This window comes from Notothenia rossii (assembly GCF_949606895.1).
Source record: "Notothenia rossii genome assembly, chromosome: 3".
In the NCBI taxonomy this organism is placed as follows: Eukaryota; Metazoa; Chordata; class Actinopteri; order Perciformes; family Nototheniidae; genus Notothenia; species Notothenia rossii.
Window position 1 is genome coordinate 37,352,994 of NC_136901.1, and position 25,118 is coordinate 37,378,111.

The window sequence follows — 25,118 nt, forward strand, 5'->3', positions numbered from 1 at the left end:
GTGAATTTGGTGATCACAACGAAAACGCCCCAGACACATATTGAGCCCAGAAAATGTATGTTATTAAGGGCTTTAAATATAATAAGCCTGTGTCTAAAATGGACAACATTGTGAGGAGATTTAGACCATACAGCGATTCTGCACTGCGGTCACCTCAGCCGCCTCTCGCATTTTTTTTTTCAAATCAGCTGCTCTTCATTATTCCTGCTATATTTGATGATCGATACAAATATTTGTTACCATAAGTTCTTAATAAAACTAATACTGTTGGACTCTGTACTAGCTTGACTGCTACCAGAAATAAAATGAAGTACTTTTACGATGTAGCTACTTTGTGAGTAATCCTCTGTCAGAGTCCCCTCCATAGTAGGCCTACATAATGCATGTTTTCTGCTATCTTTGATGAATGATAAAAATAAAATGTTACCATTAGTTCTTAAAATATTGATACTGTTTGACTTTGTATTAGTAAGCCTACTACTAACAATACATTGAAGTTATTTTACGGTGTACTTTGTGAGTAATCCTCTGTCAGAGTCCCCTCCATAGTAGCCAACTACATAATGCATGTTTTCTGCTATCTTTGATGAGTGATAAAAAGACAATTGTACCATTAGTTCTTAATGATATTGATACTGCTGGACTCAGTAGTCTTACACGTACTACCACAATACAAGGAAGTACTTCTAGTGTGTTGTTTTAAATAAAATCCTCTGTCAATGTCCCCTCCTGAGAACAAAATCAAGCCACTTCTGTTAAGTTTGATGAGGGGAAAAATGATGTTTGACATTAGTTATTCGTGAGATTGACCCTGTTGGACTCAGTACTAGTGAAAATACTCCCACAAGAACTATGAAGTACTTTTACTGTATACAATAATGCATGTTTTTCTGCTATTTTTAATAAGCATGAAAACACCTTTCTTCATGACACTTATATTGTTGGACAGAGTATTTTGAGAGGATATGGTGGACATATTATCAGCAATACTTCCTGTCAGTAATCCGGCAGCAGCATTTTCACACCTTGGAAAGTCTTAAGAGACTGGCCTGGATAGCTGGTCACAAATATCCTTCAGCAAAGTGACACACTCTGTCACTCTGGTTGGCCTCTTACTGTATGATGTTGCTGTCTTTTAATATATAATTATTTCTCTGCCGCTAGTTTGTTCCTTGCAGATTATTCAGTCTCATCAGCGTTCAAAAAGGTATATAACACAGGAAAGGGAAAAGGCCAAAAAGCATAGGGCCCTTCAATCACAATTAATAATCGTACTGTAATGCAATATACCTGTAAATGTCATTATGAGTAAAGTTGTAGTTCTAAAAGAAAAGCCTCGAGTTTATTTGGTCATGTGTTTCTATCTTGCTATATGTATTTGTTTTATCTTTTACAAAAATCTTTCATTCAACAATACCACTTCACTCTCACAACTGCCACTTCTAAAGATATTTGGTAAGTTGACCTTGATTTCAAACAACAATAACTAAATAATATTATATAATATTTAGTTGTTTTCTATTTTAGTATTCTATCCACTAGCAACAAGCAGTAAAAGTTACAGCCATTTAATAAATAATGTCTCATCTTCTCTGAAGGCTCTCAGCTCTCACCCTGCACTTCACTTGAGGGTTAAATCCTCCATACTGTATGCAAACCTAAAGTGTACTTCGATGACGTCATCAACATGTATTTGACTACAAATGTACTGAAAAGGATTAACACAATTCCTGGCAGGATTAAAATGGTAGACAACATTTCTTAGTCAAACTGCTGTCTAATAAATTACTTTAGAAAGGGATTTAAGTCCTTTTCAAAAGTCAAAATCAAAGTCAACTTTATTGTCAATCTCAAAATATGTTTGTACACAAGGAAAGATCGAAATGTTTAATACTACTGTATAGCTTTCAATACACACGTTTAAAGCATGGTGAAACAAACAAGCAGACATATAGTTTAAGCATATTTATATCAACAAATGGTTTTTGATTGACATTCTGGCATCAAACACAAGTTATGACAATATGTGACGATAAAAGAGTAAAATACATTATTAAAATCCACAAAACCATTGAAAGTTTACAAGTGTGCACCATGATACAACACACATGCCTAGAATCAAAGTGTAAATGTTGACATCGTAAGAGAATATTAGTGAGTTTTAAGACGATACATTCCTCAAGTTAATAACATAAAAACAACAACAAGAGAGACAGTGAAGTGATCCCTCTCAACTCTTCAACCCACTTTATTCCCGTCTGCTGTATATAATTATTGGGCGCCTTTCTTAATTGTTAACATCCTGTAATGAGAAAAAACCAAGTTTGAGAACAACATTACTAAAATATTAAAAGGTTCACAAAAACATTTATAGTGAAAGCAGGTTGGATTTTAAAGCAATACAAAGGATAATACTGATTTCATCCAAATATGGACTTATTATTTTGACTCATTATTTTGAGATATCATGCCATAGTTGCTTTCTTGGAGGCATTAAACATTCCTTCTAAAAATATATTTGACATTTGTACTCTACAAGGTTTGATATAATGAAAATACAACATAGGTATATTTGTATATCTTTAAAATGTAAAGAACAAATATACCTATGCTGTATTTTCATGATATGACTGGAGGATTTGTTTATACAGTATGTCAGTCGCTGGAATACGCAGAGCATTTATTTTAAAGGTCACCTATTATGCAAAATCCACTTTTTCATGTCTTTTCTACATCAACATGTGTCCCCTCTGTGAAAAAAGATTCTTACTCTTTTTGTCCTGATCCATTTATATAAAAACCTGTCTGAAAATGAGCTGATCAGATTTTGGCCACTTTATGATGTCATAACGATGTTTTGGCTTGTGTAACCATTAGCCAATCAGCAACCAAGGTAACCCCCCTCCTCCCCACCTTATCACCTGAATCTCCTCCTAGAGCACCATTGAGTTCTTTTTAACCAAATTTCTCTCAGAGGGGCGTGGGGAGGGGCTCCTTATTTTCATCTAAAGTAACAGACAGAGAATCAGCACTTTTGAAACAGGGCTGAAACAGAGGGGATTATGGGTAATGCTGCAATGATCTGTTTGGTGTTTGGAGCCAAACACTTCAGAGACATGTTTTGTATATATCTGAGACCTGTAATAAAGTAATAAAAAACAGTATAGGGGACCTTTAAGACGAGGAAGCGTAACTCACCTTTCTTTTCTTCGATCTTCAACTGTCGTCGAAAAACGAGTTTTTCATTGCTGTCCCTCTTCCAGCTGATGTTGATATCAGTTATCGACTGTTGCCTGAGACCCATTTCTAACTGAAGACAAAAAAAGCATCCGAAAAAACACAATCGTTTGACCTTCTCTTCACAACCCGTCAGAAAGAGCTTTACCTGCCCATGTTTAGCATTATTTATATTACTTTTGACCTTTTCCAGAAGAGCATCGCTGATTGTGGATTTGGTGAGGTCGACATCAGAGCGCACCGTCATTCTTATTACAATATTCTTTACTTTGAGACCTGCATTTCAACACAGAATACTGTCAGTGACCAATGTCAGGCAATCGAGAAACATTTAGTGTAAACAGTGAAGGATTTGAACATAGTAAAAAACTGTAAATTATAGTGTCCGTCCCAAATATATTGTGTACTTATATTGAAAACTACCCTTGGATGATGGGTTAGTAGACTAAAAGCTTTAGGAATCCCAAGTACAACATATAATAAGTACCCTGTATCAAGATCAATGAAAAACAAGGGACATTTGACCTTTTTTAGAGAGATTTAGCAAAAAAAAAACACTTCTGGGGTCATTTGGGTGCATTTTCCATATCTCTGGAACCCCTTTGTCGATTTTGCTGATTGACATCTCTTTCTGACCACGAGAGCCAATAGAATCAAAGGGGGATTTCCCCACACACACACATGGTAAAACAAAAAGGTGGGGGCTTCACACACGCAGTTTTGCACCAGAGTGAAGCTATCTCTAGCTCTGACATCTGGAAACGGAAAAGCAGGTTTATTGCGTATGGATTATCAGAAATCCTTTCAAAGGGACACAGACACATTGGATTAACCTATGGATTAACTTCAGCAGCATTTTTATCGTTGTAATGCCATTGCAGACCACTTTTGACCAGACGACGACACAGGTTAGCCATGTTAGCGTTTTTAGCTACCTAGCGCCACATGTTTTGATGTCTGTTTTTGTTTATAAAGTCGCGAGTTCGCATCATTGAGTGATAATGTCTCTACCCATCGATTCTGTGTCATCTCACGATCAGATCGATTGGTTGGATGTGCAGAATGGATAAATAATAAGGTTTTATGAGTGAGTTCCGTTGCAGTAAATCTATTAGCATTTTTCGCTCGTTGCTAATTCAGAGGCTCAGCGTTAGCATTGTGGGGTTTAAAAAAATAAAATAAAAAAAAAGATCAGTTAGATGAGTTTGTTCCCGTTACATGGATATAAAACATTCATAGTTAAATTAAATGAACATGCACTCAGACACTGTTTCCTGCAAGATGTTGCGGGAGGGCCCCGGTACCGGGATCTCTCTGGCTTAACAGGTTAAATAAATTGTACAGTAAAGACACATTTTCTTCTTAGTAAAATGACGATTTTGATCAAAACAAGTACAAATGAATACGTTTTTCAGCTCCTAGGGACATGGACGTAAAAACCAACAACCTTCTCCTGCAAACATGAGCTTGTTTGTTTCGGCACTGGAGTGCAAACGACACACGTGTGAACAATCAATCATTCAATCAATCAATCGATCATATTGTACATCTCTTCCCACATCACATATAATTAGATTGAAATCTAGTAGTCTGTTCTGTGCGCGAGGCAGTTTTAACCAAATAAATGCTTTTAAAATGTCATTAAAATAATGTCCAAGTTTGAATTATAACTCAAATAATTCCTGTAATGTAATTTCCACACATGAACACAAGGTTCTGCAATTAACTGATGGTCTCTTGTGTGCGGCATCCCTGCCGGTAACTTTCTTGTGAGCACAATAACGCTTTTTGTGTCCATGTTCCCTTAGGGGCCCGTAGGGGTCAAACAAGAAAGGATTAAGAAAACTGCTGTAAGCTATTGCTAACAACAACTTTCAAAAAAAGTAATAACTTCTGTTGTTACATCTGGATTTGTATTAACTCAGCCAAGGAGTTTGTGTTTGATATTTGTCAGCAGGATTACATAAAAAGTAGCCAACAAGTTTCGCTAAAATATTGATTAAAATTAAAACATGACAGAAAAAACACATACAATTTTGGATCTGATCAGAATCACAGGGCTGATATACCCATTATTTTTCAGTTATGGAAACGCCCTCTTGGAGGTCCGAGCTCTCAGGGTGCTCTTCTGGTTTAAGATATTTTTAAAGCTTATTTTATCACATCTTTAACATCTACTACAAATATCACACTGTGTGCAATTTGCTTACTTTCATAACACGCACAATCTTTTCCATATCCACACGTTACGTCATTCCACCTTCCTCCAACCGTCATCTCTCCACACGGTTCGCTTGCTCCGCCGCTGCTGGGTTCACCAACGTTCCACCTGGTATAGTGAGCTGGGCCCCTGCCATCGGACCACATCCACCTGCGAGTGTTTCCTCTTCGAAGCCCGATCCAGCTGTATGTCCCATGACTGCCAAGAGTGTTGACTAGATCGTTCTTGTCCCTCACGTTGTTCACCGTGGCCAGGTCGGTATACATTAATCTGCAGAAGCTCTGAGCTTCATACCAGGTCAGGGAGTCATTGATGAGGTGGTACTGCTCAGAGGCTTTGGGCAGAGGTTTAGGTGGTTAACAAGTGGAAAAAGAGCAGAAACATTGATATACACATCACAAATGATATAAAAATCATATCAGGTGGACAATAATATGTCCACCTGGCCTGTTACGCAGCGTCCACATGGCGGCGTGTGTTGAAGCTTGCTGGCGGGCGTGTCTGAAACTCGACCAATAACCAATCACATGAATCTCCTGCCCCGGACACACAAGCACACGGTTTGATTGGCTAGAGCTTGTACTGGCATATGATTCGATTGGCTGAAACTTCCGTCGAAGCTTCAAAAGTTGAACATTGCTCAACTTTTGCAGCGAGGGATGCGTAGCAACGTGTATCGACGCGTAGCACAATGCAGTTCGGCGAAGCGTGGCGTCACCCCTTTCAAAGTGAACAGAAGCGTTGAAGCTTCAACGCACACCGCCGTGTGTACGGGCCGTAAGTGGCCTGCCTCATACAGGGTGACTGGCTGTCTACATGATGTGGCTTGCCGACATGGCCACTGTCATACAGATCATAAATCAAAGCCCTTGATTGGTCTCTGTGTGTCATTCAAGCTCGGGATAACCTCAGCTGAGGTGAGGTAAAGGACTCTGAGTGTTGATAGTTAACTTAGTCTAAGTTCTCAGTGGGTCTCAGACGGTTTGGTCACCATTTATGTAAACACATATTTCCATTTGAGGGGGGAGTGATTAGTAAAATATGCATGAATTAAAAAAAAGAAAAGTTAACTAGGTGAAAAAAGTTAAGATACACTTTTAAAACTTGTTGAGAGCTAAAACTAGTCTTTGCTGCTGCCTCGAAGAGGAAAGGAAGGAGAGGCTGATTCAGGAGCACAGACACACTCACAACTACAAACTATGAATTAACAAAAAAATAAACAAGTTTCAGTGTTTTTTCATATTGGAAATGGTATGTTATTGGTTGTGGCCATGATTTTATGATTATTGAAATGTATACAGTTCTGTTTCATATAGGTGTTCCCATAGATCTAGTCTCATATGTTCCCCTCAAAATGCACCAGATTGATGCATTTCACTCCAAAATAAAAAAAAAATCTTACCCCGGACCCACCTAGAGGATTTGAGGTCCACCCGCACTTAAAATCACATGGATAGGTTCCTAAATACTTTTACCATGTCCATATGTTTATTTGTGGGTAGTAGATTTAAACTATAGGGCTATAAGGGCCCTGCCTCTACCTGTTCGCTCACATCGCGTGAAGGGTCTGCTAACAAGCGACCTACTGAAAGGTTAATGTTAATGTAAATGTTGTTCCACGTCACAAAAGCATGTCACCTTAACCTGTTTCAATGTCATTTCATGCAAAGCACTTCCATTAGAACGTAGGGAACACATTTGAGTATGAGTCGCCCTTTTGCATCCTGTGCTTTAACCTTCATCTTGGGTTGCACTTCTTTTTTGTTTGTGTTTGTTCCGTTTCACTGAAGTGTTGCTTTGTGTATCTTACCAATCAAATTCTAAAACGATTGATTGAATTTGCATTTGTAGATGCAGAAGCCTGTGTTTTAGGATATTAAAGTAATCTTGAAACATAATAAAATACTCAAAACGTTAACATTTGTGACTGTGGCCTATTGCTTTTATAATTGTTATGCAATTCAATGCACCTGACATTTCCAAGCTCTTACAAAAATATATAATGTATAGATGGACCGTCTGTGGATACATTTGAATTGTTACTAAAACATAATCAATGTTGTGCAAGCATTAGTGTGTACAAATTGAGTTTCAACAAACGACATAAAATACAAAAAAAAAAAAAAAGGCATTTCTTTTTAAATCTATTCATTTTTATTCACAATCGGTATTAGAATTTAATGGGTAAACAGATACACATTCCTGACCTCAGAGTGCATCCTAAATAATCAAGTGTGTTGACGGTACATGGCAAAAAGCAAGTTAAATACAAACTTTTCATGGCATTTCATTTAGTACATTTAAAAGAAGAAGTAAAAATATTGTTTCTGCTGTATTAATAATTGTACTCTACTTTCTCAATCTATTTCTAATAGAACATATATTTGTTTCAAAGTAGCACACACACTCTGTAATCGGACTCCCTCCACAAGGTAAACATGTTGAAAAGCAAAGAAGATAAAAACAGATGTTTGCATGTTTATCTGTCAAGAGATAGCTTTCAGAACGAGACGCAAATCTTAAAATGTAAAGGTAAATGATATCGAATATGACCCAAGGCTGCTCAGGCTTTATACCAAAGGTCCCATGACATGGCCATTTCGACTGATCATAATTCCATTGTTGAGGTCTACCAGAATATATTTACATTGTTCAATGTTCCAAAATCACACATATTAGCTATGCATATATGAAAATAAAAGCCTTGAAACCTTGAAACTTGAAACATCTTAATCCCAACAGTCATATCAAATCAATGGTGGCACCTCTGGTTAACAGTTTCTGTAATGAGAAGAACATAAAAAAAAACATGATTAAGAGCAGATTATATTTCAAAACAACACGCAAAGGATCATTCTGATTCCCTTTGCACGTATGTACTTATGTCACATGTTAAAAAGCACATCGCATTATTTTGAGATACTGGCCCCAATGGTAAAGTGTTGATTTATTGCAGGTTAAACATCTGCTTTATATTTGTATATGTCGTTTTAATTCTAAAAGGTTCGATATAACACAAATCCAAAATAACATCTATATGTTCTGTAAACACTGGAGGCTAGGTTTGTTTATATGTCAGTCGTTGGACTACAACAATCATGTATTTTAAGATTAGGAAGCTAAACTCACCCCTAAGGGACCTTATGACGTTGAAAGGCGAGTCCACTGCTGTCCCTTCGCCAGCTGAGATTGAAATCAGTAATGCCCTGTTGTGCCAGGCTCACTTTCAACTGAAAGTAAAAGAAAGTGTTAGAAATAACAGAATCCTTTGTTCTTACTTTTGTTATTTGTAAAACCTTTTACCTTTTCCAGAAGAGCATCGCTGATTGTGGAGTCAGTGAGGTCGAGATCGGAGCGCACCGTCATTCTTATAACAGTCTTCTTTACTTTAAGATCTGCATTACAACACAGAATAATGTTAGTGATCAATGTCAGGCAAAGTGCAATGATTTAGTGGAAAACAGTAATGGAGTGTAGGTTATTTAACAAAAAATGTATGTCCCGTCACATATTAAAAATCTTAATTTTAAACATCCCTTTTTTACAGTTTTAGTTTGAAATACTCATAACAACCTCTAGAAGCATACCATCCAGCAGCCAAAATCAAAAAATGGAAAAAGAAGTTGTCCTAGGTGCAGTATAGGAGGAAGGCATTGCTATCTGCAGACAAATACCTTTGAACGGTTCTGCTTGTTCTTTTTAATTAAGATAATATAATACATAAACTATCGTAAAGTATCAGGTCTGGTTTGGCCACTCAGAAATTTGAATGAAGTTGTAAAGAAACATTTTCTTCTTAATAAAATGACGTGGTGAATTTGCTACCAAACCACTACAAGTAATGCTTATGTTGTTGATCATATAAAACATGAGGATTATAATACAGTTATATTTCCATTATGCCAATATTAATAAGACTAAGTCTAATATTCCCTCTCCTTTTTGCTCTGTTTTGGTCTCCACCAGCTACTGAAAGTCTGGCTCTTTAGCTGTGAAACTCTTCTAAATGTGAAGGGAAATCCAAATGTATGGGTTCTTAGCCAACTTCTCTCAACTTACTAACCTGAATAACTTAGGAAGCATGTCTCAGAGTCATGTATTTAATTAGCGTTTCAGTAACTCACCGCCATGACAGACAAATGTGGACTTCTTGTTGCAATCGGCTCCAACCCAGCGTCCCTGCTCTGCAACAGAAGCACAGTCTCCCCCTGAATCTGAACCACTCAGCCAGTTCCTGAAGGAGGTTTCTCCTCCATCAGACCACATCCAGGCATCATTGAAGAGACCGATCCACATACTGTTTATCCATGAGTTAGCTTGATTGGCAACAGCTGTATTATTCAAGGCACTGCTTATATAGGCCATGTCGGTGTGTTTAGTTCTGCACTGCTCTTGACTCTCCACCCAGGTACTTCTTCCTGGGTAAAACACAAATGTCTCTGTTCCATCTGCCCGGGCTAAAGAGAGATTCAGGGATAGGGCACAAAAATACTTACATTTTGTTCATCAGCAAACGAAGCACTGAGCTCCTAAAAGGACATGGACGTAAAAACAACCTTTTCGTGCAAACAAGAGCTATTTGTTTCGGCACTGGAGTGCACCTATGTGTGAACAATCAATCAGTCAATCAAGTGATCATATTGTACATCTTTACCCACATCACATATAGATTGAAAATGTGTAGTCTGTTCTGTGCGCAAGGCACGAGGCAGTTTTAACCAAATACATGCTTTTAAAATGTCATTAAAAAGATGTCCAAGTTTGAATTATAACTCAAATAATTCCTGTAATGTAATTTCCACACATGAACACAAGGTTCTGCAATTAACTGATGGTCTCTTGTGTGCGCCATCCCTGCCGGTAACTTTCTTGTGAGCACAATAACGCTTTTTGTGTCCATGTCCCCTTAGGGCCCGTAGGGGTCAAACAAGAAAGGATTAAGAAAACTGCTGTAAGCTATTGCTAACAACAACTTTCAAAAAAAGTAATAACTTCTGTTGTTACATCTGGATTTGTATTAACTCAGCCAAGGAGTTTGTGTTTGATATTTATCAGCAGGATTACACAAAAAATAGCAAACAATTCTCGCAAAAATATTGATTGAAGTTTCAGCATGACCAGAGAAAACACATACAATTTTGGATCTGATCAGAATCACAGGGCTGATATACCCATTATTTTTCAGTTATGGAAACGCCCTCTTGGAGGTCCGAGCTCTCAGGGTGCTCTTCTGGTTTAAGATCTTTTTAAAGCTTATTTTATCACATCTTTAACATCTACTACAAATATCACACTGTGTGCAATTTGCTTACTTTCATAACACGCACAATCTTTTCCATATCCACACGGTACGTCATTCCACTTTCCTCCAACCGTCATCTCTCCACACGGTTCGCTCACACCGCCGCTGCTGGGTTCACCAACGTTCCACCTGGTATAGTGAGCTGGGCCCCTGCCATCGGACCACATCCACCTGCGAGTGTTTCCTCTTCGAAGCCCGATCCAGCTGTATGTCCCATGACTGCCAAGAGTGTTGACCAGATCGTTCTTGTCGCTCACGTTGTTCACCGTGGCCAGGTCGGTATACATTAATCTGCAGAAGCTCTGAGCTTCATACCAGGTCAGGGAGTCATTGATGAGGTGATACTGATGAGAGGCTTTGGCCAGAGGTTTAGGTGGTTAACAAGTTAAAAAAGAGCAGAAACATTAAAAGTCACAAACAGGGAATCGGGATTTCCTGAATTACAGCAGAATCAACACTTACTGTATGTCACACTCTGAACACAAAACAGTTAGCATTTTACTTGAGGAGAAAAAGTGTTATTTAATTAAATTCCTCTGTTTTCTTTACCATTTCGCTGCCGTGGAATTCATGGTGAAAAACCTGCACTGGAATTATTGGATAAAGTTAGGGTGGAACTTGGTAATGTGCTAATTTGCTTTAGTTTGTCATATAGGCATAGGTTTCCAGATGAATCACAAGTGTTGATGTTTTGATGTTGAAACTTCCTATCTGGAACTTTCCTTGGATGCTTCACCATAGCTTTCCCCAGCTAATGCTGCGTTGCATTATTCTTTCCCCATTGGTAAATAATCCCAATGCAACGTACTGTCAGAAAGGTTGGTGTACAGGTAGGTTGAAATATCAACTTTAAATTAAGATTTCTACTGCAGTCACAGTTCAAATGTTGAGTAAAACAGTTTAACCAAGTGTACACCATTGTTTTTGAGACTTCAACATACATGTACCGTAATTTTCGGACTAGAAGCCGCGCCTTTTCCCCTATTTTTCGACGCTGCGGTTTATATAACGGTGCGGCTAATCTATGGATTTGTACAGCTAACGGCCAACACCTTTAACTCTATGGGCTCTATGGCCGGTCCGCGGACCCCCACCTTTAAGCGGCGGGTTCCAGCAGGAAAAGCTGGAGGCCGGAAAAGAGTGAGACAGGTAGCGCGCAAAAGTAAAAGTGGAACCGAGAGTGGTATGCCGCTGCTGCGGCTTATATTCAGGTGCGGTTTATAGTCCGAAAATTACGGTAGTTTAACCTGTCATTATAGTTGAAAGTTGTAGCATTTAATCATGATGCAAATAAGAACTAGGGAACAACCCATTTAGGCTCCTGTGGGACATCTCACTTCTTTAACTTGTCTGGTTTTATATTACAAACAAATGATTAACTGTGATCTAAAAGTTGTTAATCTATCACCAGGCGGTGGATAAGGCGGTACGTTTTACATTTTCTAACTAAGGCAAAAACTTCTCCCATGACGGTCTAATTTCTGTCTTGGCCAAATCGGTCGATTTTATTAAAACAGTCGATAAAAATAAGTTAAAAGGAATCCAAGCAGACCAAAATTCTCAAGAAATGTTTGCACGGTCCTCACATTTCTGTTATGCCAGTTGTTTCATTTCATTTCAAACCTTTATTTATACAGATGAATCCCATTGAGATCATTGATCTCTTTTTCAAGGGAGACCTGCTCAAGTAGTTCCACATGAAACATAAAAACATAAATAGAACAACAAAAGGATATCATACTTATACAGCAGCATTTACATAATTATCCACATGAACAGGGACCAACAGCTTCCGATTGAGTAGCATCCAACCGAGCTTTGAAAACATTTAGTGGCACCAGATTGTTCAGTTTCCATTTAATTTGCAGACTATTCTATGACAGTTGTCTCACATGATTAATAATAAAACAAAGAGAACATGTTGCACATAAGCCAAGAAATAAAAATAAAGTTATTTCAGTACTTACTCTGGGCAGACATCCTCTGTGACAAAAGGGCAATCCCTATGAAAAAAGCAAAGCGTTTTTTCTCACAATTCAACAACAAACAAGTTAACATTAGTATTAAATGTGCTTACCAATGAAGGGGATAACACCTTGTAGCCACACCATTTTATCTGTGAGACAGCAGACAGCGGATCACATAAACTATATCACAAAGAGAACGTGGAATACTTTAATAATAATTAAGTTAGATCAGAGTAATGACCTTCTACCAATTGACGTACAATAGCATATACTGTATATTGTTCCACACAAAGGGCTTACCTGTCTTCTTTCCACATCCAACTCTTTCCAAAGTTTAGATTGTGTGACAGAAATATGTATTGGAAGCTTTGTCACTGTTTCAATGTCACTTCATGCAAAAACACTTCCATTAGAGCGGAGGGAACACATTTGAATATTTGTCATCCTTTTGCATCCCGTGCTTTAACTATCACCTTGGGGTGCACTCCTTTTTTGTTCGTGTTTGTTTTGTTTTAATGAAGTATTGCTTTGTGGATCTTACCAATCAAATTCTACAACAATTGATTGAATTTGCATTTGTAGATGCAGAAGCCTGTGTTTTAGGATATTAACGTAACCTTGAAACCTACAAAAATACTCAAAACGTTAACATTTGTGACTATCTATTGGCCTATTGCTTTTATAATTGTTATGCAACTCAATGCACCTGACATTTCCAAGCTCTTACAAAAATATATAATGTATAGATGGACCGTCTGTGGATATGTTTTAATTGTTACTAAAAGGTTCTTAACGATGTGCAAGCATTCATGTGTAAAGATTGAGTTTCAACAAACAACTGGACATAAAATACAACAAAACCCAACAGGCATTACTTTTTAAATCAAGTCATATTTATTCACAATCAGTATTAGAAGAATGTAATGGGCAAACATTCTTGACCTCAGAGTGCATCCTAAATAATCAAGTGTGTTGACAGTACATGGCAAAAAGCAAGTCCAATACTAACTTTTCCTCCAGTTACATTGAGTACATTTAAAATAAGAGGTTACAAATACTGTTTCTGTTTACAATCTTACTCTAATTTCCCGTTTATTCCCTCTACAACATATATTCCTGTCAAAGTAGCAGGACTCCTTTTTCACCAAATACACTTGTTGGAGAAATGGCAGCTCACACACACTCTGTAATCCGACTCCCTCCACAGGTAAACATGTGAAAAAGCTAAGTAGATGCACATTTAGAGAAAACAGATGTTTGCATGTTTATCTGTCAAGAGAAAGCTTTCAGAACAAGCCGCAAACCTTAAAACTTAAAGGTCAATTATATTGAATATGACCCGAGGTTGCTCAGGATTTATACTAAAGTTTTTACAAGGCAGTTAATAGAGGGAAACTCTCTTCACGCAGAGCATCTTAACCCCAAGAGTCATGTTAAATTATTGGTGGCACCTCTGGTTAACAGTTTCTGTATTGAGAAGAAGAAAAATAAATGACTAACAAGATTACATTTTCATATATGTTCTTAATTAAAAGCAGATTATATTGAAAACAACACCCAAAGGATCAATCTGATTTTCTTTGAACATATATGTACTTATGTCACCAACACGTTCTCACTCCCAACCCGTCACATATTGACGGACTGTCAGGGCCCCTCCCCGTCACGCTATTACGTACAGGGTACCCCTTGGAAGTCAGTTTTCAACGGGCAGGGCGTCCCATTGACTTGCATAGAGCTCCCTGAACGTTGGTAATAGAGGAGTTGGGATCGCGGCAAAATGCTCTCCGCAGATCCATTCTCACAGCGTTTATCAACCTTTTTCTTACTCAATATCAAGCCACACTTATTATTTTTACTTTTTATTTTATTTGAATAATATAGGACTTTTGTTGCCGTCAGTTATGGGGAGAGTAGGGGCTCAGAAAACTGAAATCTGTATTGTTTCATCGTTTTTTCCTTCTAATTTTGTATTATTTTCTAAACAACACATTGTTATTTACTCAACAATAACAGATAATTATCCTTGTGTTTATTTATTTGTTTGATTAATAAACAAAAGTTGGAGTCCGTCAGGACCGAGGGTCGGAGCAGCTCATAGTAGTTGCTTTAGAGAATTTTACACCTGGAAGTAAGTATTCTCTCCGCTTCGCAAACCCTGTGATAGTCCTCAAGCTCTGTGATTGGATGTTTGAGTTTGCGCCAAGGGTTACGCCCATAGTACGCCGAGCGTCGAACAACACTTTGAAATGGGATGGAACCACGGCAGACTGTCCAAAACTGGATTTGAACGGGTCCACCCCGTCCCCATAAAAGTCAGCCAAATTAGTATTGATACTGCCAGGAGACGTATTGTGTGAAGAGAAATTGAAGATTTTGTTTGATTGCTGATATATTTATGATCCACGTCACATATTGACGTGTTGAAGAAGAAGAAGAATTGGGAGGGATGAAACCCTCTTTAATGGTCACACATGCAGAGCACACAGCACACACAGTGAAATGTGTTCTCTGCTTTTAACCCATACTAGTACCAGGAGTCTAGCACTAGGAGCAATGGGCAGCTATTGTACAGCGCCCGGGGAGCAATGGGAGTGAGGGGGGAAGGGGGATGTCCGGTGCCTTGCTCAAGGGCACCACGGCAGGGCAGGAGGTGAACTGGAACCTCTCCAAGTAGAAGTCCACACTCCAAATGTAGGTCTGGTCGGGGACTTGAACCGGCGACCCTACGGCTCACAGTCCAAGCCCCAGTGAAGCTAACGCACACGCTATTTGTTGTTTGTTTATATCACAGTCCGTTCTTCTTCTCTGTCTTCCGGTTGTTGCCTGTTTTGAATGACGAATACACACTCCCGCCGCCTGCTGGTAAGGAGAGTTATTGCCACTCACGCATGAGCAGTTCGTACGTGCTTGGCGAGTAAAGTAACGAGTAAAGTAACGAGTAACTTTATGTAGAGAATAAGGAAGTATTGTAATATATTACATTTTTTTAGTAACGACCCCATCTCTGCCCGCCGGTAACTTTCTTGTGAGCACAATAATATTTTTTTGTGTCCATGTCCCCTTAGGGCCCGTAGGTGTCAAACAAGAAAGGATTAAGAGAAACTGCTGTAAGCTATTGCTAACAACATCAACAAAAGTAATAACTTCTGTTGTTACATCTGGATTTGTATTAACTCAGCCAAGGAGTTTGTGTTTGATATTTATCAGCAGGATTACACAAAAAATACCCAACAATTCTCGCTAAAGTATTGATTGAAGTTACAGCATGACCAGAGAAAACACATACAATTTCGGATCTGATCAGAATCACAGGGCTGATATACCCATTATTTTTCAGTTATGGAAACGCCCTCTTGGAGGTCCGAGCTCTCAGGGTGCTCTTCTGGTTTAAGATCTTATTAAAGCTTATTTTATCACATCTTTAACATCTACTACAAATATCACACTGTGCAATTTGCTTACTTTCATAACACGCACAATCTTTTCCATATCCACACGGTACGTCATTCCACTTTCCTCCAACCGTCATCTCTCCACACGGTTCGCTCACACCGCCGCTGCTGGGTTCACCAACGTTCCACCTGGTATAGTGAGCTGGGCCCCTGCCATCGGACCACATCCACCTGCGAGTGTTTCCTCTTCGAAGCCCGATCCAGCTGTATGTCCCATGACTGCCAAGAGTGTTGACCAGATCGTTCTTGTCGCTCGTGGCCAGGTCGGTTAACAATAACCTTTAGAAGCTCTTAGCTTCATACCAGGTCAGAGAGCCATTTATGAGGTGGTACTGATGAGAGGCTTTGGGCAGAGGTTTAGGTGGTTAACAAGTGCAGAAAGAGCAGAAATATTGATATACACATGATCACAAATGATATCAAAAAGGAGGAACAAGGGTGTTCAGAAGTACTGCAGAATAAAGACCTACTGTATGTCACAGTCTGAACACAAAATAAGTGGGAAAAGAAGAATAGTGTCAGAAGTAATGCATAATCAACACCTATGTCACTGAAAAAAACACAGAAATGCATCTACAGTGAGCAGACCAATATTTAAAAGTTATTTTCACACAGTCCTCACATTTCTATTATGGCTGTTGTCTCACATGATTAATAATACAACAAAGAGAACTAGTTGAACATCAGCCAAGAAATACAAATAAATGTAGTTCAGTTTTTTTTGCAGTGTATATATTTAGCTCATTTTAACATTATTATATGCTTACCTTTAACCTTTGTGCTCTGTTTGGGTCTGTGGGACCCGTTTTCAATGCTTACTAAAAGAAAATGTATGCAATCTAATTATTTAAGCTGCTTTATTTGGGGGGTAGACCTCACATCCTCCAGGGGGGTCCGGGGGCATGCACCCCCGGGAAGATTTTTTTTTTAAATGTTGAAGTTAAATGAATTCATGTGGTGCACTTTGAGCACAAAATGATTTTATGGATACAGCTCTGAACACTGATGAAAGGGAGCTGTATCCTTTTCAACAATCCAAAAATCTTTGGAATATGATCACAACTAATAACAAATCATTTAAACTTGTTTATGCTTATATTATGTTACCTAGTTAGCATTCTTTCTTTTTATTTATGCATATTTTACGAATCACTCCCCTTTTAAACTGTTTTTAATTTGTGTTACTGCCTTATAGTACACATTGGAATGATTTCTTACTTTATTTTGTACAACTATATGAAATAGATAAAGGTTACTAGAATTACAAATATCATTAGTTCCACCTATTCCGTCAGCCGAGAAATCGTTTAATCATAAACTTTTTTTATTTATTTTTTCATTTTCAGGGGGGTCCAAAGGCAGTGTTAGAGGGGCACTGCCCCCCCCCCCTAGAACCGCCCCTGCTCCTGTAGTGTGTCATATAGGTTTTTGTATGCATGTAAATCGCCTGTAAAGGTTAAAATCCCAAAGTTTCTCTTCCACACACAGAAGACTGTACAAACACCTCCATTGGACTCTTTTGTTTACTTCTGTAATATATTCAAATCAGTAGGTAACACTAGCACTTCTATTGCCTAAGCTAAAGGGGCGGGACATCTCTGAGTGGTTGACCAATCACAAAAGAGCCAGCCAGCTAACCAATCATCATTACTCTGTAAAGATTTATTTTAACAAAAGATGACATGTAGACATAAAATTAAAAAATAACACAGTGCTCAAAATGGGTATTTTAATTTATGTGTTTATTTGTACTCACAATAAGTATTAAAACATTTGAAGTGGCAAAGGATACACATTTCTGATCTCAAAATGCATCTTAAATAATCAATCAAGTATTAACCATAGTCATGGCATCATTTTGAAATGCAAAAAACGACTTATGTCTTTAACTGTGTAACAATTAACTTCTTAATTCAAGATGGCAAAAAGCAACTAATATACAATGCTTTTCTTCCGGTCACATGGGTTTAAAATACTGCATTTTTTTATGCAAGAACACAAATTAGTCCACATTGTTTCAACTTAAGTCCATTCAAGGTAGCAGGACTCATGTTTCACCTCCTCCAGGTGAAGCAACAGATGTTTACATAGTTATCTGTCAATAGAAGGCTTGACAAACAAGGCCCTAAAACTAAAAACGTAAAGGTCAATTATATTGAGGATGACTTCAAGATGTTTGGGCTTTATATTGGAGTTTTTACAAGCCAGTAACCAGACAAACTCTCCTGCAGCACATTTTTAAACTGAGCTATTCACAAAGGCTCCTTACACAGAAAACGAAAAGGAATTATAACAGATCAAAATCAGAAATCAGTACCAACACTAAATGCACAAGTCAAACTGACAGTTTTAACTAAAAACTCCTGATGTTGTTCACAGGTTCAATTTAATTTGCCATCAAAAAGTAGGTTAAATGTAAAATGTTATGAGACCTTGCTTAGACAATGTCTATTTAGACTTATATTATATAGTATATTCTTAAACACAACTTACATTTGAGTTCGACGTCAGTTTTGAACCAATGTCTCTCTGAGAGGGTTACTTAAACATATACACAAATACAGAAGTAAACAAGCATAGTGTACAACTTCACAAGTTAATTCAATGGGAGGTTGTCATGGTTGTCCGGACATCGTCCATTTGATCTTGAAATCAGTGATTCCCATGTTTCTCATCTTTGCCTCCAGCTAAGAAACATACAAAAATACCAGGACAAATATACATTTGTCCCAACTTGAAATCCAGCCACTCATTCGCTAAAGTTCTTATATATTGTTAATAACTACGGGAGTAAACTGTTATAAATGCAAATATGAAACAAAATGTTTTATTCTCACCTGGCTCACGATTTGTTGTTGGACGGCTGGGTCACTCATGTCAAAGTCAGCACTGATCCTCACAAACGTCTTCTTCTTAAACGCTGAAAAATAGTGGTAATGTTATTTAATTTGATGACTTTAGAAGCCCTAGCATTTGTTCATTGTTCTAGTAAATGCACTACAGGACCATCATTTATCATCATAAGGTGACTTTAAGATTAGTTGTATCAATCGAAGGCAGCCATTGGTTCAAGTTTATCACAAAACAAGCTTGTATTTTTCAAAATGTCAACAAAAAACAGGGTAACTGGCACTTCCAATCAATTCCACATATACTGTATACATGCAATAAATAATCACTGGTCTACTCAAGGTAAAAATAACGCATGTCAACAATGGGAGTGGGGATACAATTATGTTATTATTTTTCATTATCAGTTCATCAAAAAACAATTTTTTTAATCAACAGAAATGAATAAATATTTTTATAATGAGGGAAATGCACCAAATCCTTTTATTTGAAAAAATTGGTTCTACTATTTTTGTTTTGTTCCCACTCACTAGACAACCCTAACCCCTAGGATTAATGTTTGTTCTGATGGAGGAGCCAGCTACACGCTATTAAAAAGTGGCGACAGGTAACCCACAAGTACCAACAAAACAAATTGATTTATTGTTTGACCCCTGTAGCACTTACTGTAGCAGAGAAACATAGATTTGGTGTTGCAGGACCTGACGTTCCATTTCCTGTCGTAAACATGAGCGCAGTTGGGACCCTCTCCTAAAAGGGGTTGTTCCTGAGACAAGTATCTGAACGAGGAGTAACTCCCGTCAGACCACTTCCAGGAGTCTTGAAAGAGGCCGATCCAGGCCTGCTTTCCTTCCGGCACCATGCTCTGGACTTCCTGGTTCTCCGCCTGGTTTCTCACACTGAGCAGGTCTGTGTGGTGTTTCCTGCAGTAGCCTTGAGCGTCGGCCCAATTCGTAGCTGTTTCCACGAGAATCTTGCTTTTGAGTGCACCTGGTCTGCCTGTGAACACAGAAAGAATCATGATGCACCAAAACACAACGAAAACCTACTCGTTCCTGGATTAAAAGAACATAAGCTTTGAGTATATGTTGATGTGTGCATAATATTTTCCTTCATATTACCATCAAAGCATAGGAAGAAGTTAAGTAAGTCACATTGCAGGTCTCTCCATTCTCCCGTGTGTTGTATGCCTGCACAGTCCTGGGTGGCACTCTCCAGATTGGGTTCACCAGCACCCCAGTTCCTGAACTCAGCTTCACTCGCTCCATAATAACCTGACAGAGACCACCTCCAGGTAGCAACGCCTTCATATAGCCCAATCCAAAAGTCGTTGGGATAATTCTCCATCTTTTCCATGACCCTATACATGTCCTGAACGTCGTTGATGGTGGCCAGATCAGTGTACTTCTCTCTGCAGTAGCTCTGGGCTTCAAGCCATGTTCTGGGTTCATTGGGAATGAGAATGTAGTCTCGGCCACAGGACACATCGTAGCAGTAATCTTTAACTGTAATTTGAATAGAAAATGCATGAATGAAGTAGCCAGAAAGTACTAGTATGAATGCCTGTTACACATGTCTTCTATCATGCTCGATTCAATCAGTAAAAATTTAACGAGGAACATTTTCAATTTTCATTCAGTAGATTATTCGATCTTTGCCTTTAACAAGATGTACAGTATGGTCTGCAAATGGTATGAGCCTTACAATCCTGGTTGGATGTTTGCATTGTAAATAGATTGTAATACAGCGTTTTTTTCTTCGGCGTGAGAGGACGCTGGCGCTGACTGTTCGCCGCTTCTCTGTCCGAAAATCTCGTCTTTCTTTGTGTTAATCTGAGAGTTTCTGACCACTTTTACTGCTATAGATTTCTAACTATTCTGTGGCTTTTGTGTTCTGATCTGGACATATTTGTTACACCCGATTACCATTTTTGACGGACGCTTTGGTTCTCTACCCTGCTACACCTACCTGCTAACGCTGCTCCATCCATCAAATAACCAGCCCCATTCTTCGTCCTGCCCCTCCCCGTGGGCCCTGACTCTGGTTCTTTAAACCTCCCGCTCCTGCCGGTCCCCCCATCTGCTGTAAAGGACAGCCTGCAACTGACCTCTCATCCTGTCTGACGGCTGCCAACATCTCCACTTTCAGCGCCGCTGGTCTACAACCATAGCCAGCGCTGTGCTAACGCTAGCATCCTACCGCGGCACTACGATGTTACGATACTCTGTCTCCCAACTTTTTAATCTCAATAACTTTTCTGCGCTTCCTCAAAGCTTGTCTGTCATCAATTGCCTCGGGCTTCTACGCAGACCGAGGTATGTCCATAGAGGTTCCAAACGCAGATTTGTTTACTCCCAGTCCGGAAAATCATCCATAACAGGGGTGCCCAACCTTTTTTGAACCGAGAGCTACTTTTAAAGTTGCCAGTCTGCCGAGATCTACCAGTCCAAATAAAGAGGCGTAGCCATTACTGACAGCCTACTACCAGGTAAATACACACTTCTACTTGTATAAAACTGAGTAGTGTTGCTACAAAAAGTATAAATTAGGCTTACTAATATAAGACAACTGAGATCTGAAGCTACACAGGAATCTGCTGCCAAAGTGCAATAAAAAAGACAAAATTAATAGAATCAAACCCTTTTTTTGTTACATTTAGTAGAATAGAGTATAAAAATAAATGCCTTTTAAAAAATAGGATGCAAGCAACACTAGTTTCTTAACCTGAATTGATAATAGACTATAATCTTTATCTTATACCATTTTGTACAATAATTATAATGAATAAGTTCAAACAAACTAAAACTTATAGCTGATTAATAACGGTATCTAACTTGAGTTTTTATTATATCAAAAACCTGTTGAAATGCTACTGTTATTTTTACTGTCCCCAAAAAGCGCGTAGGCAGCCTCCAGGAATGCTTCTTTCACGACTTCGCCGTCATTGAAAGACTCGGGCCCGGCACCACGAGGTGGCAAAAGGGGGCATTGCCCCTTAAGTAGTCTTATTTGCCCCCTCACTTTGAGCATCCTTCATCCATCGAAAAGTTAAATAAATGTCACAATTATTAAATAACTTTAAATAATTATTTTCCCCAATACACGTTACTATGTTTAGATCAGATATGTGGGCAGGCAGTCAAGCAACGTGTAAACAAGCCTCAACCCCAAGTGAGCTTGTAGTCTTAATTAATGTTAGCATGTGTGCTTAGCTGTAAACACAGTCGGATGGGGGACCAAAACGCCCCTGTTTTCCGGGCAAAGTGCCCGTTTTCGGAATGTGCGTTAAAAAACATAGAGCAAGGTGAAATAAAATGTTACATGTCAGTAAAAACAGTAACAGTGTTGTGCCTGTTTGTAGCGTTAGCGTATTTCTTTTTCTAATACTTCTTCTTCTTCTACCTCTACTTCTACTTCTTCTTCTTCTACCTCTACTTCTTCTTCTTCTACCCATAGATGTATAATAAGAAGCTTCTATCTCTACTTCTTCTCCTACCTCTACCTCTACTTCTTCTACCTCCACTTCTTCTCCTTCTACCTCTACTTCTTCTTCTTCTTCTACCCATGGATGTATAATAAGAAGCTTCTATCTCTACTTCTTCTCCTTCTTCTCCTCCTTCTCCTTCTATTTCTTGTTCTACTTCTAATTCAATGTACCTTCCCGCAAAATATTGGACAAAAGAAAGTCTGCTAGTAGTGTCAACTAAATCCATAGTATTAGAACAAAAGTGATTTAAACGAGGTAAATTACGAATGTATGTTCTCAATCGCCAAGTGTGGGATTGAATATTAAATTAGTTTAGATTAGATTTATTGTCCCCAGGGGGAAATTCATTTCCACAGCTCTGTGAAAACAAGATGAAATCAACAAAAAATAAGACAACAACAGATAGCACCACACATGATGCTTAACTGTTATTATTTAGGGCTGCCTGTATGGATCAGGTTTTTGCCAAAGCGAGCCCTTTTACTATAATAATATAATATGTTATTATATAAACCGTATTGGTACAATGAGTGACATCTAGTGACGGATTTTTAATCTGTGTCTGTCCCTTTGGTGTAGTATTTGATCCATTATTACATTTGTTTTATATATTAATCACTTTCTTATGGAATGCCAGGTTTTAGGTCTTGGTTTGAACATTCAATAAAAAATAAAAAAAATCAACCAGATACATTTTTTCTTTAATCCTGACCTGACTAGAGTAGATAGTAAGTAAATAAATCTGTATAGGAAGACGAGTTAAGGGATAGAGGAGAAAAGGTTATGGTATAATTACAGAGCCTGTCCATTTATAAATTGAGGAAATCAATGTTAGTCTGTTAACGTAACTAACTAAGTGCAGGCATCTAATAATGTACTATCTATTATTAAAGATCAGAGGAAAAGAACAGAATGAGAGGGGTCAATCCAGAATACAAATAAAGAAGCAAAGAGATTGTAGAGCAGTGAGAATGAAAAAAACTTGGTGTGTCAATTCCTTACATTGCCAGTATTTTTCGTTGTTGTGAAAAAAAAGTCCCCCCCTAGGATTTTTGAACAGCCCCCTCAGTCATTTCATCCTGGATCCGGGCCTGGAAATACTTCATGTGTTTCGCTAGAACGTGACTGACACGATTAAGATGCTATGGTAGCAGCCTTGCTCTTGTTGTTGGGCATGGTGAAAATGGACTGCTGTGCATTTAGCTTTCCTTTCAGGTCCCTCCCCTTTTGGGAGCGTAGGGCAGAATTAGGAGGGAATTCCGTCTCGTAGCGTTTGTGCACTGTTTTGAAATGCCGCTCCTAAATTACCCTTCTTCGATAAAGTCACGCTCGCATTGCAGATGAGAGACAGATGGACTTTGAATTGGAATAGATACAAAAATAATCATCCTCCCACTCGGAGTGAAAATTATATATTTTGGGCTTTTTAGCTTCTGCCATAATTGCGGTCTTGTGTGTGTGCGGACTGTCACTCCTGTTGATGACACGGACAACGTTAGCAAAATAGTGCCCACTGTCCACCAGACAGGCCCCGACACATGGGGTCATGCCGGCCAATCACAAAGCTTTAATGTGTTCAAGTGCATTATTCTGGCACAGGAAGATTATGTTATAGGACATTAACGATAAAACAGAATATTGTTGTTCTATTTTTAGACAATATCGCGATCGACTGGGAATCTCCCCGCGATCGACCGGTCGATCGCGATCGACTGGTTGGGCACCCCTGATCCATAACATCTATCTGGTCGATTAACCGCCATGTCCCACAACTGTCATGTCATCTGAGTGCACTTATTACTCCATATTATACACCCACCACTGGTCCGTTACAATCCCAGCTGTACCGAAAACCTGGAGTGGATTCCACTGCCCTCTGCTCAGAGCTGGCCCAAATACCTGGAGTGGATTCCACTGCCCTCTGCTCAGAGCTGGCACAAATACCCGGAGTGGATTCCACTGCCCTCTGCTCAGAGCTGGCCCAAATACCTGGAGTGGATTCCACTGCCCTCTGCTCAGAGCTGGCCCAAATACCTGGAGTGGATTCCACTGCCCTCTGCTCAGAGCTGGCCCAAATACCTGGAGTGGATTCCACTGCCCTCTGCTCAGAGCTGACCCAAATACCTGGAGTGGATTCCACCACCCTCAACCACCAAAAACTGATAATAACACACTTCCTTCCACCTCCTCTCCGCTCCTCCCCCCCATCTCACATTCCTCCCCGCACTGTAAACCTGGACAATCTCTCACCTCTTCAGCCTGTGACCATACCACGCCCCTCCCACTCAACTAATATTGCCCTCCTTAACATCCGATCACTCAACAAGAAAGCCCTCATCCTCCATGAACTAATCTTGGAAAAATCCCTTGATTTCCTTCTTCTCACCGAAACCTGGCAACAGCCCGATGACTTCTTCTCCCTAAACCAAACATCCCCCCTGGCTTTAAATACATCACTAAACCCCGCCCCTCCCGCCGTGGTGGCGGCCTTGCTGTAATCCACAATCAGAACATCCAGATCACAGAACTAACCCTCCCCTCAGTATCATCCTTTGAATTCATTGCCTTCAAAGCCCCTCCCTCACTGACAGTCATCCTC

At 39.0% G+C, this 25,118-nt stretch overlaps 2 protein-coding genes across 4 annotated transcripts; both read right to left on the reverse strand.

The window, feature by feature from the left end:
• Positions 1-7,932: 7,932 nt before the first annotated feature.
• Positions 7,933-11,106, reverse strand: LOC307034187 (uncharacterized protein). The gene is made up of 5 exons (XM_079672956.1): positions 10,771-11,106; positions 9,583-9,915; positions 8,762-8,853; positions 8,588-8,688; positions 7,933-8,239 (listed from the first exon to the last, which is right to left on the reverse strand). Exons 1-4 carry the CDS (start codon positions 11,045-11,047, stop codon positions 8,590-8,592), a joined length of 801 nt encoding a protein of 266 aa, XP_079529082.1. The 5' UTR covers positions 11,048-11,106; the 3' UTR covers positions 7,933-8,239; positions 8,588-8,589.
• Positions 11,107-17,905: 6,799 nt separating this feature from the next.
• On the reverse strand, positions 17,906-24,416 carry LOC307034202 (L-selectin-like). Of its 3 annotated transcripts, none has more exons than XM_079672974.1 (5): positions 24,339-24,416; positions 20,154-20,537; positions 19,699-20,031; positions 19,020-19,102; positions 17,906-18,869 (listed from the first exon to the last, which is right to left on the reverse strand). In XM_079672974.1, exons 2-5 carry the CDS (start codon positions 20,398-20,400, stop codon positions 18,798-18,800), a joined length of 735 nt encoding a protein of 244 aa, XP_079529100.1. In that variant the 5' UTR covers positions 20,401-20,537; positions 24,339-24,416; the 3' UTR covers positions 17,906-18,797. The 3 variants fall into 3 exon arrangements, with proteins under 3 accessions (XP_079529100.1, XP_079529099.1, XP_079529098.1); XM_079672973.1 differs by lacking the exon at positions 24,339-24,416 and adding an exon at positions 21,140-21,675; XM_079672972.1 differs by lacking the exon at positions 24,339-24,416 and adding an exon at positions 20,737-20,992.
• Positions 24,417-25,118: the final 702 nt, after the last annotated feature.

Excerpts from the sequence above, each read along its gene's own strand:
- LOC307034187 (XM_079672956.1), bottom strand. The coding sequence starts at position 11,047 with ATGTATACCGACCTGGCCACGGTGAACAACGTGAGCGACAAGAACGAT. Across the intron at positions 9,916-10,770 it reads AGATTGTGCGTGTTATGAAA|CCCGGGCAGATGGAACAGAG; the intron begins GTAAGCAAATTG and ends ATCTCTCTTTAG. Across the intron at positions 8,689-8,761 it reads GCGATGCTCTTCTGGAAAAG|TTGAAAGTGAGCCTGGCACA; the intron begins GTAAAAGGTTTT and ends TTTTACTTTCAG.
- LOC307034202 (XM_079672972.1), bottom strand. The coding sequence starts at position 20,758 with ATGCAAACATCCAACCAGGATT. Across the intron at positions 20,538-20,736 it reads GCAAACATCCAACCAGGATT|TTAAAGATTACTGCTACGAT; the intron begins GTAAGGCTCATA and ends TTCAAATTACAG. Across the intron at positions 20,032-20,153 it reads CTTCTTCCTATGCTTTGATG|GCAGACCAGGTGCACTCAAA; the intron begins GTAATATGAAGG and ends CTGTGTTCACAG.